Source organism: Takifugu flavidus, chromosome 8 (genome assembly GCF_003711565.1).
Source record: "Takifugu flavidus isolate HTHZ2018 chromosome 8, ASM371156v2, whole genome shotgun sequence".
NCBI lineage: Eukaryota > Metazoa > Chordata > Actinopteri > Tetraodontiformes > Tetraodontidae > Takifugu > Takifugu flavidus.
The window spans coordinates 15959709-15973237 of NC_079527.1; the positions used below are offsets into that span (position 1 = coordinate 15959709).

Below are 13529 nucleotides of genomic sequence, written 5' to 3' on the forward strand. Positions count from 1 at the left end.
CCTGTCCACCCTTCAGGTAAAGGGATCACATCGCTGACCGCTCACTGTGGTCCAGTGGACTTCCTGGTGGCAGCCCACTACCTGCTGACCTCTGACCTGCTCAGACAAGACTCCACCAACATGAAGGATGAAGATAATCAGGGCCATCAAGGCCAGAGAGGTGCTGCCCCCCAGGCGGAGGAGCCCCCAGGCTTCCTGCTGCAGTACCGCCTTCGCTCCACCTGTCAGCTGCCAGGGAAGCTGCTGAGTTCTCAGGCCGAACCAGACGGCCCAAAGCTCCACACAGAACCTCCAGAGCACGGCCCGGAGGACGGCTCCATCTACGCGGTGAGCGAAGACCCCGACGTGTGGGTGAGGGGCCGAGCGGCGGAGTGGGGGAGCGAGGGGGAGGCGAGGCGCAGCAGCGTCGTCTCCACAGCCGTCTTCTCCGGAGGACGAGGACACCGCAGGTTAGGAGGCTCCTCTGCAGGAGACCCGGAGAAGATGGAGAACACGCTGCTGGTGTGGCAGCTGCCTTTAACGGCCAGTCAGTAACAGGCCGGGTGAGCCCACCTGCCCCGGTGAGCCCACCTGCCCTGCACCTGCCCCGGTGAGCCCACCTGCCCTGCACCTGCCCCGGTGAGCCCACCTGCCCTGCACCTGCCCCGGTGAGCCCACCTGCCCTGCACCTGCCCCGGTGAGCCCACCTGCCCTGCACCTGCCCCGGTGAGCCCACCTGCCCAGGTGAGCCCACCTGCCCTGCACCTGCCCAGGTGAGCCCACCTTTCCTGAGGACCGACTGCACAAGTTCAACGTCTGAACCAAAAAGCTGAACTGGGGACTGAAATGATGGGATGTTGTTCTCAACTTGCTCTTTGTGCTGCTCATTAAACTCAGATGGCTCGAATGCATCGTCACGACTGACAGGAAGCACAGTTAAACACTAACGGTCACCTGACCAAAGTCACCTGACCAAAGTCCAGGACCAGCAAAGGGAAACACAGAAACACCGAGTTAGATCATTTCTTCAGCTCCTCGGTCTGCATCCGTTTATCCACCAACCAATCTTTATTCATACAGCGTCTGGTACTGTCCAAACTGTCTCTAGACCCTCTCCAGAACCCCAGGGCCTGACCCCCAACAAGGAACAGGGGCGGGAAAAACTCCCCTGTAACAGGAAGAAACCTGGAGCAGGACCAGGCTCATGTAGGGGGAGGAGAGGGGAGAGGGGAGGAGAGGAGAGGAGGGGAGGAGAGAGGAGAGGGGAGGGGAGAGGAGAGAAGAGGAGGGGAGGAGGGAGAGAGGGGGAGGAGAGGAGAGGAGGGGAGGAGAGAGGAGAGGGGAGGGGAGAGGAGAGAAGAGGAGGGGAGGAGGGAAGAGGATAGAAGAGGAGGGGAGGAGGGAGAGAGGGGAGGAGGAGGGGAGAGGGGAGGAGAGGAGAGGAGGGGAGGAGGGGAGAGGATAGGAGGGGAGGGGGAGGAGCATAGCTGTACATTATATGAAAATAAGCTGCCGGTAGAGTCGGGTTGGGTGGGTCAGCGGGGTCGGAGGTCAGCTGTCCATCACCGTTCAGCCTCTTCTCAGGTGTTCGCTCAACGTTCTCAGATTACGTTGAGGCCTCTGGCAGAACGCTTCCCAGGTGGAACGCCATGATCGGGGCTAGAACGTTCCGTCTGAACTAGCACGTTCTAGCAAACCACTTCCCTTCCACCGTTGGACACAGGCGACATCGTGTTCTTTCTTTAAAGGCTGTTGGTCAACATCCGGTTCTGTAGTTCTGGAACTACCAGATTAGTTCTCCTACCAGATTAGGTGGGCGTGGCCAGGAGGAATCCGCAGGTATGGCGACGGGAACTCGCGCTCCCAGCAACACCTAAACTCACCTGTCAGTCGCTGCTCTCCGGGGGGTCTTCCCCTTCACCACTGTGCACCGAGTGACTCCGCCCTCTTTTAGACGCCGCGGACAGTAGCCGGTAATTTACTCGCGCAAAGGTGTGATGGTTACCGATGGTTAGCGTGGAAATCCTCGCAACCGCGAGTCAACGGTTACCTCCGGTTCTGTGCTGAAAGATTGAAGGCAGGCGGCCCTGGAGGAGGAGGAAGGGTCAGACGGGTTTTTCTCATGGACAGGAGGGTACTCGGATCATCTCCGGCTCACGTGCACACGCACGCACGCACACACGCACGCACACGCCAGGGTCCAGAGAAATGTGTTCTCAGCCTCAGGAAGAGGAACCAGGTTGTTGTGTTCCTGAAGCTTGTACGCCACCCTCCAGGCACAACTTCCTCCTCACCTGGTACCTGCGAATTGCTGTGATTGGACAGAAATACAGTGTGGGCGTGGCCAATGTGCAGACTATGGCTGACCAGGGACGCAAGAAAAACACAGCGTCTTGACAGCTTCCTGGACCCCCCCCCCAACAGAAAGCAGTGGAACACATTTCTCTGGTCCTGCCCCCTCCCTCCCTCCCTCCCTCCCTCGGGGCCCCCTCCCTCCCTCGGGGCCCCCTCCGCTAACGCTAACGCCTGGGCTTCACCAGCTGTGGCGCTGAAGCGGCCGTTTCTGACGCTGGCTCTAATTACGCTCGGGGTTTCGGCAGCCGTCCCCCAACAGAAAGAGGTTTATGGGCAGAGATCTTGCTGTTCAGAAAGAGAAAGAGAGATGCATTAATATCACACGTACAGAACAAAACAGCCGATATTTCAGCTCAAACACTAAGGAAATCTCATTTATTCAGCCAAAATGATTCCTTTGCCACATACATATGAAAACTAAAGCACAGATTTGCGGGCCAGCCCGTGCGGCTGGTCCAGCAGTGTCCAGCCCCGTGTGGTGCAGTAGAGGGTAGAAGAGGATACCGTTGGATACCAGTACTACCTTCACTAAACAGAGCGGCCGAGCTGGCAGCCGCTGTCCCACCGCGCCAGCTTCCATCAGCAGATTCCACTTTAGCATAAAGAAAAATAGGATGTGCTAAATGAAGACGTTCCTCCTTCCAACGGTGCTGGTTCACAAAGAGAAGTTCTCCAGAACATTTGCTTCTCTGATGCTTCTCTTTGTGGACCTTCACCATCAACATCTACAACATTTTATTGTTCCTCAAACAAAAGAAGCCAACACAACGCAACACAATCAGAGAAGCAGTAAATGAACAGGTGTCTGCTGAAGCTGCGTGCTCTGGTCCTTACCATGGAGCCCAGCAGGTACAGGGGTCACACAGCCACCCATCCCAGAGCTGGATCAACCAACACCTAGAAGAAACTGTCAACAAGGTTTAGCAGTCACGTGTTGCTCATGTCCACCACACAAACCTTCAGCACCCCCCCACCCTCAGTCCTGGGCCCCCCAGCCCGTCACGGCTTGAGCCTACACTCTCAGTGATGTGCTTGCACTCTCTGCACACTCTCTGCAGAACTCCACTGACACGTGGTTCTGGTCCACGTGCAGACACACCCCCCCGGAGGTCTCCTTCTCCTTCACCTTCACCCGCTTCCTGGGCAAAGCGTAGTCGTGATCGTTGGGGTTGGCGTTCTGGAAAAGCGAGGAAGATAATTTCATGCCGCTCAGTCGAGACAGCAGCTGTGCCAGCACACTCTGATTGGCCAGAACCGCCCTCAGGTACCTGGTTTCCCCCTCCAGCTCCTCCACCCTGGTGGTCAGCTGACAGTTCTCCTGTTTGAGCGTGCCGTTTTCTGCCGACAGGACGCTCACCTTCTTCTCCAGGTTGTTGATGTATTCTTTCTTTTTCAAGCGGTTCAATCTGGCAGCGATTGCGTTTTTGTTGCTCACACGACCGGCTGGATTTCTCCCGTGTTCCATCTGAAGGTCAGGCCAGAACCTCCCATCAGGGGCCCCGACAGACACGTCCATCCCAGAGTCTCCATCCATGACGCCAGCGGCACCGAGACCGTCTAAAGCCATGTCAAAAACAGCGGCATCTCTCTCAGACCAGTCCACGTCTTCAAATTCAAACAACTCAGCGAAGTCCATCCCAGCTGTGATGGCCGTCAGGGTCTGTGAAGCGTCTGTGGCGCTCTCGGAGGTGGCGACCGTCTCGACCCTCAGCGACGGCTCCTCGCCGCTGCTCATCCTGCGGCCTCTTCTTCGGGTGATCATTGTGCTCTGGGCTGCAGGTCACCTGCACACATGGAGAACAGGTGCAACATTTCTACTATTGGCTTGTGACAGCAGAATTCATTAAAATAACTATTAACAATTTTTTATAGCATCAGTTTACAGAATGTCAAATTAGAGGATCTAAACGTATACCACGTAAGCAGAAAAGATTAGAAAGCATGATAATGGCCACGTCGGACATGCACGGACTGATGAGGAGATATTAATATTTCAGAACTGATTCACGAGTTTGACAACTATAAAAAGCAGCCGGACACATATTAGCATGCTAACCCTGACGTCTATTAGCAGCTAGCGCCGGTTAGCCCGTTTGAAAGAGACGCAGAGATCTCACTGAAAGTCTCTTCACTATATGAATCAATCCATTTTTAGATTCCTATTCATGTCATTTATGACTCCTGTCCGTTGATCTGAACAGTTTTCTCCCGCTACTGACCAAGCTAAGACAACCGACGCCACGAGGCTTTAGGCGGAAGGCAGCTTTCGGAAGAACGTAACTATTTAACTTACCGTTTGTAAAGGAAAAGAGAACACGATGCAGATCAACAGCTGGATGTGATCTTAAAGCTGTGATCTCAAAGTTAAGAACTTAAAGTTCACAATTACTAACAATTGCACCGTCACGTGATGGCGTCGCCAAGATCAATTTCTTCTTCTCCTGTTTCTGTGGCGTCACCAACCGCTCGCGGGTGCAGTACCGCCACCTCTCCTGACTGGAGGACCCTCGCGCCTAAATCTGACCACGAGGCCCCGGTACCTCGGAAAATCGCCCTAAATACAACATCCTCTGAGTCTGTGGACCTGGGACAGTGGAGGACATGTTGCCCACCGTTCACGCCTTCTAACGATCATGTTTCTGAACCATAAATGTGAGATAAATATAAATATGTAAGATAAATATCTAATATCTGAACATTCTTCTTCAGTCAGTAACACGACGCCCAGCAGACAATAGTTAATGTGATCTGGAGGCTTTAACATCAGAGGTCAATTATATATAATCCTAGAAAGAAAACTCAGAATCATAAAAATACAATAATAAATTAAGAATGCTGGCTAACAGTTGATAATATTAAGAAAGAAAGATTGAAATATCAGAGGCAGGTGACTGGTTAATTTTATTTCGGTTATTTTCAGTAAATTGAATATTAAATAAAACATCATTTAAAGATTGTTTTTGAATAACCAATACATTTTTGACTTTTTACTGTTGAGGGTATAAATTTATTTATTTTCTGTTCAATGAAGAAAATGATGCTAACCAGGCTTTACAGCAAATGATCAATAATCCATTTAAGCCTGTACGCAAACTTCATCAACGTTTAGGAATATTTAAGTCAATTTAAAAACCACCATTCACATCAATCGCTATATCAGAAACATGGATCAATCAATCAATCAATCAAAACATGGATGAATGAAGATCAGTCAGAAATGTGATAATCACACAGAGCAGCAGGCTGAAGGAGGGAAGGAATAAAGGAGGGAAGAATAAAGGAGTGAAGGAATAAAGGAAGGAGTGAAGGATAAAAGAAGGAATAAGGAGTGAAGGAATAAAGGAGGGAAGGAATAAAGGAGTGAAGGAGGAATAAAGGCTACCTTAGGAAGGAATAAAGGAGGGAAGGAATAAAAGAGTGAAGGAATAAAGCCTAAAGTCGGAAGGAATAAAGGACTAAAGCCGGAAGGACTAAAGGAGGGAAGGAATCCCGGAGGGAAGAATAAAGGCGTGAAGGCCTACCGGCCTCCCGGCCGCCTCGCCCTAAGCGGGCCGGCCTCCCGGCGTGCCGTCCTCCCGGCCCCGGCCGGAAGGAATCCCGGCCGCCGGCCCCCTGCCGGCGGCCGGCCTCCCGGCGGGCCGGCTCCCGGAATCCCGGCCGGAAGGCCTCCGGCGTGCCGCCTCCCGGCGTGCCGGCCTCCCGGCGGGCGGGCCTCCCGGAAGGAGTCCCGGCCTCCCGGCGGGCCGGCCTCCCGGCGTGCCGGCCTCCCGGAGGTCCGGCCTCCCGGAAGGCGTGCCGGCCTAAGCCGGGCCGGCCTCCCGGCGGGCGTGCCGGCCTCCCGCCGGGCCGGCCTCCGGCCGGCGTGCCCGCCTCCCGCCGGCGTGCCGGCCTCCGGCGGCCGGCCTCCCGGCCGGGTGAAGGCCTCCCGGAAGGCCGGAAAAAACTCCCGAAGCATGGGCGGCCTCCGGCCGTTCCAGGCCTAGCGGCCGGAATCCAGGCGGAGTGCCGGAATAAAGGAATAAACGTTGCTATTCTTGAAACCAAACCATTAAAATTGGCTGACCTGCTCCCTAACCCTGTCTCAGGTGATTAATCATCTCCTTCCTTCCTGGAAATATTCCGTCCAGTTTTCCGAGGGGGGTCAAGGATTTGCTCCGGTTTGGGAACCCGAGTGGAGGCGGAGCTCCAGCGACGGCCGATTACTGATGACTCAGCTCATGTTTCAGCCCCAAGTGAGCGAGATCAAAACGTTAAAATGCCACAAAGTTCTAAAGAGAAACAGATGGAAACTTGAAGCAGCGCCAAGCGTCTTCGATGTCTGCTGGTTTTATTTGACCTTTGACCTGTCGCGATGTGACGCACAATAAAGCTTCTGAAACTAAAACCATCAAACACGAGCTCAACAGGTTCCTTCGGGATTTGAAAGCATTTTAAAAGGAAAAGATGAAACTTTTGCATTAGTTAAACAGCTTCGGGGCTTCGGAGACTTTAGAGCGTCACTTTCCTGTGAAGACGTTTGTTGACAGATTCAATTATCGGGGTGAGATCATTTATTAGAGAAATGAAGTTTTCTTTACACATCAAAGCTCATCCAACCAACTGGATTCAGAAGAGCCTCAGGCCACATTTCAGCCTGACGACGTCGCCGCTGGTCCAGAGCAGAGCCTGGGTGGTTCTGGCCGGTGGCTGCGGGGCGGCGCTCCGGGCGGCGCCCTCCACCTCCACCAGCTGGTCAAACACAGTCATGCTGGAGAAGCTCTCCACCATGAGCGAGGACGGCTCGCTCGACTGTCTGGGGACTTCGCCCAGAGGGAAGTTCTTCCACGCAACGTCGTCGGTGCACAGCTGCCACGGGGACCGAGCAGGCGATCCGCCTCGTCGCCGGGGGCTCCTGCGCTCTCCCGGGAGACGGGGTCTCTCCTCGCCACCGCCGCTCGCCACCGCGAGCGCTGCATCTTCTCACGCAGACTCTCCAGCGTGTAGACCTGCTGGGCCGGAGCCGCCGGGCCGGGCCGGTCCACCTGGGTGTAGATGGAGCAGAGCTGCAGCAGCTTCTGCCGCGTCTCCAGGGGCAGAGGGTGCTCCATGTCGTCCAGGATCAGCCGCAGCAGGTGCGGCGTGCTGGCGCAGGCCGCCTCCAGGCACAGCGCCACCAGCTGCTGCCACCTCATCTGGATCCGGTTCACAAAGATGCGGCCCTTCAGCCGAGCCTTCCGCTGCACCTTGGTCTCAAAGTGCTGCGCGACGTTCTTGGCGTTGCACGAGATGAGCTGGGAGATCCAGGCGGAGACGTAGAAGCTCCTGTGGTGGTTGGGCTCTGCAGTCAGCAGCTTCAGCTCCGCGAAGAGCTTCTCCAGCAGGAGGTGGATGAAAGACGGAGCGTTGAGCATCTTCAGGAGACTCAGCCAAAAGTGCAGGAAGATCTGAGGGAGCTTGGGTTCAACAGGACAGGGACCGTCACCAGAACCAGAACCACAGCCTAACGTTTGCAACTGTTGGGCCGTAGGAACCAGAAATCCATCTTCTAGCATCACGTCGATGAGGAGCCCACTGGCCTCCAGGGAGAACTGCTTGATCTCAGCCAACAGCCAGTTCAGGTCTGCAAACGGACCCCCTTCTGGGCCTGCGCCTAAACTTTCAAACTGAGTCTTCTCATAAGAAACAAGCAGGCCGCGGGCCTTCTGGTAGGCCTGCATCTCCCTCTTCTTGGCAGCAAGCTCATCTTCCCTCATCTTCATCTCCTCTTCATCCTCCTCCTCATCCTTTAAATCCCAATTTTCACTCGTTCCCCCACCGAGCTGCCTGGACCAGTACTCCTGCTGCAGCCACTCCAGAACCACCTTGCATCCCTTGCGGCACCATTTCAGCGTGGGCATCTTGCGGTGGGTGAAATCGTGCCGGAGGTTCACGACCCACTCCGGGATGTTCAGGTTTCCAGCCAGTCGTCGCAGCGGTCGTGCGACCTTCCCCTGCTGCCGTTCTGTAATCAAGTTCACGAACCGGACCAGGGCCGCGCCGTACATCAAGACCAGATCGTCACCGTTCAGGGCCCCGGCCCGGTCCAGGACCTGGCACCGGACCAGGTCCGCGGTGCAGTCCACGGCGACAGGAGTGCTGCTGGCGTACCTGGCCTTCCAGGCTGAGACCCGGCTCAGGGCGAACTTCTGCAGCGAGGGATCCTTCGAGTACAGCTGGTCCATGACCTGGTCCCACTCCGCTTTGTTGATCCAGGCCACCACATGGCGCTTCTTCTCCGAACCCTTCTTCTTCATGTTGAACGACAACACGGATCTCTGAGAAAAAAGCTAAAGATCAAAAAGGTACCGTTTAATGTGGACTATCTGATTTCATTACATCAACTCTCGACTCGCGAGTTTCTTTTATCCTCTTCTTCCTCCTCCCCTTCTTCTTCTTCCTTCTCTAACAAATTACAACCAGCTCGTGCGCCGTCGCCCCCTACTGTTAGTTTATAGAATTTTCTATTTACGATAATTCCTCTATGCATTCAATACAGTTGTACTTGAATACAAATTTCTAACGAATGAACTAAAATACAAGTAACTGTACATTTCTTTACGTCACACACACCCAACGATTCGAATCTAATATTTATAACGATACCCAGTCTTGTTTTTCCTCTTGACTGTAGTAGAGGCAGCGAACCGCAGGGGGCAGCAACACACCGCCGACCCCGCGGATCACCGGCAAGAGAAGAAGAACATGCGCAAAATGGCGCGCGCTTCAACAGAAGAAGAACTTGCCCGAGATGTTTTTACTTCACTGCAGGTAAAAGAAGTACAATTAACTCATTCCTGGATAAATTCATTTAATTAATCAAAACTCGAGTCAGAATATGTATTTGTTTTCATATAAAAGATGCCAATAAAGATTATAACGTTAACCCTATAAAGCCTGACACATCAAAAAATAGCCAGAATTTTTTTTTTATTTTGTTTATGACATTTTTTTTGTATCAAATATGATACATTAGGCGATTTCGGCAACTTTTAGCTCACGACTATGTTAACTTTAGACACAAAAACAAAGTTTGCCCATAACATTTTGACAATATAGAACATGAACAACAACATTTTTCTCTTTGGTTTTTTTGCATAGCACTTTTTAGCACAAGAGGCACACTGCAGCCTCTTTTACGGGGTGTTGGAGTTGGTTCTGGAGAGGACAGTGGTCTGGGTCTGGGTCTGGGTTAGGGGCCACACTTGATTTGGGTTTAGAAAAAAGAGACGTCTCAGAATCTCGCGTATCAAATATGATGCAAACGGCTTTAAAGGGTTAAAATGGGAAGTTCTGTCGACATGTGTTTATGAACAGCCCTTAGAAATTAAGATGTACTTTCATTCATCCCCGTAGGGAAATGACGGTTTTCTCGCTAATTGTCAGTGGCTTCATGAAATGTCTGTTCTTCCGTCAGTGGCTTCATGAAATGTCTGTTCTTCCGTCAGTGGCTTCATGAAATGTCTGTTCTTCCGTCAGTGGCTTCATGAAATGTCTGTTCTTCCGTCAGTGGCTTCATGAAATGTCTGTTCTTCCGTCAGTGGCTTCATGAAATGTCTGTTCTTCCGTCTGTGGCTCCATGAAATGTCTGTTCTTCCGTCTGTGGCTCCATGAAATGTCTGTTCTGCAGGCTGTTTCGTGCCCTCTGGTGGAGGATGTGAAGCTGCAGGACCCCGGCAGCATCCTGCAGCTTCTCTGTGCTCCATCTCAGCATCGCTCCGACATCCTCGCCTGGATCTGCTGTCGGTAGATGCAAGATTTTGAACTTGTGCTTCTCAAAATAGCCCTTTTCTCATTTCTTTTCTCCCTCCCGCCCCTTTAGTTGGGGTAAAACATTTTGCTTCCTTGTTCGAATACTGTTCCATTTCCTGTCCAGATACACACATTGATATGAGATGATTTAACAAGGCTAATTTTGATGAAGAGATAAAACCCAAAAAGCTGGTTTCAGTATTGACACACTCCAGTCATTTAAATACACAATCACAGCACCGAACATAAAATCACACTTTTCCAAAGAGTGTCAAACTATTTTTTCATTTCTTCTATCTTTGTCTCAGTGTCGACCCAAACTTCTGCAGCTGCATCACAAAGGCCACGCTGAGGTCCAGAGATCAGGAGGTTTTGTGGAAAGGTAACTTTGCTGCCTCCTTCATTTCATACAAAGAATGTTTTGCTGTGGTTTCATTTTCTGTGTCTGTACAAACAGAAGTGGCTCTTCTTGGACAGGAGTTGATGTTGTGCAGAGCAGCTGATCAGGACCTGCTCAGAGAGGTAGAATCATGGATGATGGATGATGGATGGAGTCAGTTTCCTCATGGTGAACCTTCTCTCCAGGGCAGAGCAAGTGTCCACCAGCAGCTCCACTTCCTGCAGCAGCTGCTGACTTTGCTTCCAGGCTCCAAACGCTCGTCGGGGGCCAGAACAGACACAGAGATGCTGCTGCACGAGCTGTGCACCTCCGAGCACGTGTCTCAGCTGCTCACACCTGCGCTGGAGCCCTGGCCTTCACACACCAGGTGTGTCCAGAGCGTTTGTGTCCGTGTTCCGCCAACATGAGGCAGAGATGTTGATGAACCCTGGAGAACTCGCTGCTCTGCTGCCGCTCAGCCGTGACGCTGAATGTGACGTCCATGGACGGCAGCTGTCAACAGCTCCTCTCTCTCTCTCTGCTGCTTCCCTCAGAACTTTACCAGCAGCCACCAGAGCATCGTGCAAAGCCAGCAGAGAAGAAGCTGCAGATGTTTCCAGCCTCCTCCAGCTGAGCTCTTCTGCCCTGGAGCAGCTCCAGTCAGAGGTGCCGTGTCGGTCCTGAGAAGGCCTCGCTCAGGCTTCAGCTCAGCCTGCTCAGCTCTTCTGTCTTCTGTCGGCAGTGTGACTTCCTGAGGGAGGACGCGGGTGCCGGACAGGCCGTGTTCTCCCCCAGTCTTCTGCAGGTAGCTGCAGGTGACCTCTGGCAGCTGATGGCAGCGTTTAGCCGTGTTTACGAGGCGGACCTGAGAGCCTACTGCTGCAGAGACGCTCCCAGCTTCAGCACTGACCCCGACGTCTTCCAGAGGACGCTCCGGCTCTTGGAGACCTTGGTCACGGTACCACAGCACGGCCCTCTCAGTGCAGACCTCCGCCCTGGTGTTTGAGCTGCTGTTCTGTTCCTCAGGAACTGGAGGTGCTGAAGGAAGTGCCCGAGGCCTTTGTGTCCATGAAGCAGGAAGTGAGGTCACTGCAGACGCAGCGGCGCTACCCGAGCGGAGGACAGAAGCTCACCTTCTGTAAGGTCCTTTACTGATGCGTAGCCGGGCAGAGCAGTCGCTGGACTGGAGGAGGCAGGGACAGCTGCAGTTGGCTTAAAATGGAGACTTGATTTTCTTACAAGTCAAATCTTTAGTCAAAAGTAGTCTTGAGTTTTCTTCATAAGCTTTAAGATTGATAAACTTGTTCTTTAAACGAGGGTGAGAGCTTCCCTTCAGTAAAGTGAGAAGAATCTGTCTCGGTTTATTTTTCCCTCAACACCAGACGACAGATGTCAAAAACAGCCACTGTTCTTCCCGTTTGTCCCTAGTGGAGCGTCTGGAGGAGCTCATCAGGAGAGTCCGAGGCGTCTCCGGCCTGCTTCACCCCCGATGACCTTCCTGCTTCACCCCCGATGACCTTCCTGCTTCACCCCCGATGACCTTCCTGCATCAGCCCCGATGACCTTCCTGCTTCCCCCCCGATGACCTTCCTGCTTCACCCCCGATGACCTTCCTGCTTCCCTCCCGATGACCTTCCTGCTTCACCCCCGATGACCTTCCTGCTTCCCCCCCGATGACCTTCCTGCTTCCCTCCCGATGACCTTCCTGCTTCACCCCCGATGACCTTCCTGCTTCACCCCCGATGACCTTCCTGCTTCCCCCCCGATGACCTTCCTGCATCAGCCCCTTTGGATCCAAGCAGAGCGAGGACGTTGGCCCAGGAGGAGCCCAAGAGAAGCGTTTCAGCCTGTCTCATGTCCTGTCTCACCGTCTTGTCTCACGTCCTGTCTTACTGTCCTGTCTCACCGTCCTATCTTCACGTCCTGTCTCACTGTCCTGTCTTACTGTCCTGTCTCACAGCCTGTCTCACCGTCCTGTCTTCATGTCCCGTCTCACCGTCCTGTCTCACCGTCCTGTCTCACCGTCCCGTCTCACCGTCTCGTCCGTGAGGACAGTGATCACATGTTCTACAAACGCGTCTCCTGAGGCTTTTTGACTGTTGCAGAAAAATAAAACGCCACGGTTAATTGAGCTCCTCAAGTTTAATAAACTGAATGTTTTAATCACATTAATTCTTTGAGTCAGGAAAACTGATCCGTTTCTCTCCGGCCAACATGGACCTGCAGCCCGCTGAGGCAGCAGTCTGGTCTGGGCAGAACCACAGTTCTGGTGCTGGTCTGAGAGCTCCAGCACCTCAGAAACCTTTGCTGAGCAGCCACTCCTTCAGCTCCTCCTGGAAGTGACCTTTGACCTTCAGCGTCATGGTGACCTCGTTCACTTGTGTGGGATGATCTCTGCCGGTCACCTCCGCCAGATGCTGCTTCACGTCCCTCTCCAGGGCCCAGATGTCCCCCTCGATCTTCCGGACCAGCGTCGTACTGCGGTTTCCGTGCGTCAGGTCGCCGTACACGGGGATGTTGTGCATGCGAGAGCGGCGAATCATGTACGGCAAAGGCGGGGGCGAGCCCGCTGGGGGCCTCCACCCGGACGGCGCGGCTCCGGGGTGCACAGGGGGCGCGGGGACCCGCGACGGCGGGATGAGCCGCTCCACGTATCTGTATTCCTCCGTGGATTCTCTCACCTCTTCCGGGGCGGAGTGGCAGACAAACCGGAGCCCCGCGGGGCGCCCCAGGGTGCAGCTGCGGAGGCTGCAAGCTCCGAGAAGCATCCTTCGGAGAACCGTGGGTCGTAGGCAGGCAGCCATGTTGTGCAGCAGTATAAAATGTCCGGAAGGAAATAGTCCGGAACTTCCTGTTATAATTGGATAAAACGACTTCCCATCCGAGCTCCGAGCTCCTCACGCAAAGGTATTTTCATTTGCTTTACTGCACCACAAACATTCCGGTTTACTTGAAACCTAATCTCCTCATTTAGGATTCGGCGCTATTTATCACTTAACCGCCAGGGCTGATTATTCCATATGCGATGACTTCATGTTTCAGCGTTCTT

General features: G+C 53.4%; 5 protein-coding genes across 13 annotated transcripts in view; 2 read left to right on the plus strand and 3 right to left on the minus strand.

Moving 5' to 3' along the window:
* LOC130530207 (rho guanine nucleotide exchange factor 10-like protein) overlaps window positions 1-886 on the plus strand; it is a 9854-nt gene extending 8968 nt beyond the window's left edge. For 4 of the 6 annotated variants that reach the window (XM_057041191.1, XM_057041192.1, XM_057041193.1 and 1 more), the window contains 2 exons: window positions 17-530; window positions 682-886. In XM_057041191.1, the coding sequence (XP_056897171.1) occupies window positions 17-530; window positions 682-709 (542 nt within the window). In that variant the 3' untranslated portion in view covers window positions 710-886. Of the gene's footprint in view, window positions 1-16 lie in introns of all 6 variants that reach the window. The other 2 variants (XR_008951768.1, XM_057041194.1) reach the window with 2 other exon arrangements.
* A 1794-nt stretch (window positions 887-2680) lies between these two features.
* Window positions 2681-4807, minus strand: crebzf (CREB/ATF bZIP transcription factor). Of its 3 annotated transcripts, XR_008951757.1 has the most exons (4): window positions 4628-4807; window positions 3351-4118; window positions 3169-3241; window positions 2681-2926 (listed from the first exon to the last, which is right to left on the minus strand). XR_008951757.1 is itself a non-coding variant. In XM_057041126.1 (2 exons), the coding sequence occupies exon 2, from the start codon at window positions 4094-4096 to the stop codon at window positions 3347-3349; it is 750 nt and encodes a 249-aa protein (XP_056897106.1). In that variant the 5' UTR covers window positions 4097-4118; window positions 4628-4807; the 3' UTR covers window positions 2681-3346. The 3 variants fall into 3 exon arrangements, 1 of the variants encoding a protein (XP_056897106.1); XR_008951758.1 differs by having other exon boundaries at window positions 3169-4118; XM_057041126.1 differs by having other exon boundaries at window positions 2681-4118.
* Window positions 4808-6866: 2059 nt separating this feature from the next.
* Window positions 6867-8759, minus strand: las1l (LAS1 like ribosome biogenesis factor). Its single transcript, XM_057041187.1, is given in 2 exon segments — window positions 6867-7190; window positions 7193-8759. Coding segments are annotated over 2 exon segments (1665 nt in total). The 5' UTR covers window positions 8607-8759; the 3' UTR covers window positions 6867-6939.
* A 228-nt stretch (window positions 8760-8987) lies between these two features.
* On the plus strand, window positions 8988-12648 carry haus7 (HAUS augmin-like complex, subunit 7). 2 transcript variants are annotated; one of them, XM_057042039.1, is made up of 9 exons: window positions 8988-9120; window positions 9980-10095; window positions 10410-10483; window positions 10559-10623; window positions 10687-10868; window positions 11035-11146; window positions 11223-11438; window positions 11507-11618; window positions 11909-12648. In XM_057042039.1, the coding sequence occupies exons 1-9, from the start codon at window positions 9055-9057 to the stop codon at window positions 11971-11973; spliced, it is 1008 nt and encodes a 335-aa protein (XP_056898019.1). In that variant the 5' UTR covers window positions 8988-9054; the 3' UTR covers window positions 11974-12648. The 2 variants fall into 2 exon arrangements, with proteins under 2 accessions (XP_056898019.1, XP_056898020.1); XM_057042040.1 differs by having other exon boundaries at window positions 9009-9120; window positions 11507-11667; window positions 11907-12648.
* Window positions 12608-13312, minus strand: mrpl49 (mitochondrial ribosomal protein L49). The gene has a single exon (XM_057042041.1). It carries the CDS (start codon window positions 13282-13284, stop codon window positions 12775-12777), a length of 510 nt encoding a protein of 169 aa, XP_056898021.1. The 5' UTR covers window positions 13285-13312; the 3' UTR covers window positions 12608-12774.
* Window positions 13313-13529: the final 217 nt, after the last annotated feature.

What these genes read in the sequence shown, in the direction of transcription:
- crebzf (XM_057041126.1), bottom strand. Translation starts at nt 4,096, where the DNA reads ATGATCACCCGAAGAAGAGGCCGCAGGATGAGCAGCGGCGAGGAGCCG.
- haus7 (XM_057042039.1), top strand. Translation starts at nt 9,055, where the DNA reads ATGCGCAAAATGGCGCGCGCTTCAACAGAAGAAGAACTTGCCCGAGAT. An exon ending in ATGTTTTTACTTCACTGCAG is followed by an intron (nt 9,121 to 9,979) that starts GTAAAAGAAGTA and finishes TCTGTTCTGCAG; the next exon opens with GCTGTTTCGTGCCCTCTGGT. An exon ending in TCAGGAGGTTTTGTGGAAAG is followed by an intron (nt 10,484 to 10,558) that starts GTAACTTTGCTG and finishes CTGTACAAACAG; the next exon opens with AAGTGGCTCTTCTTGGACAG.
- mrpl49 (XM_057042041.1), bottom strand. Translation starts at nt 13,284, where the DNA reads ATGGCTGCCTGCCTACGACCCACGGTTCTCCGAAGGATGCTTCTCGGA.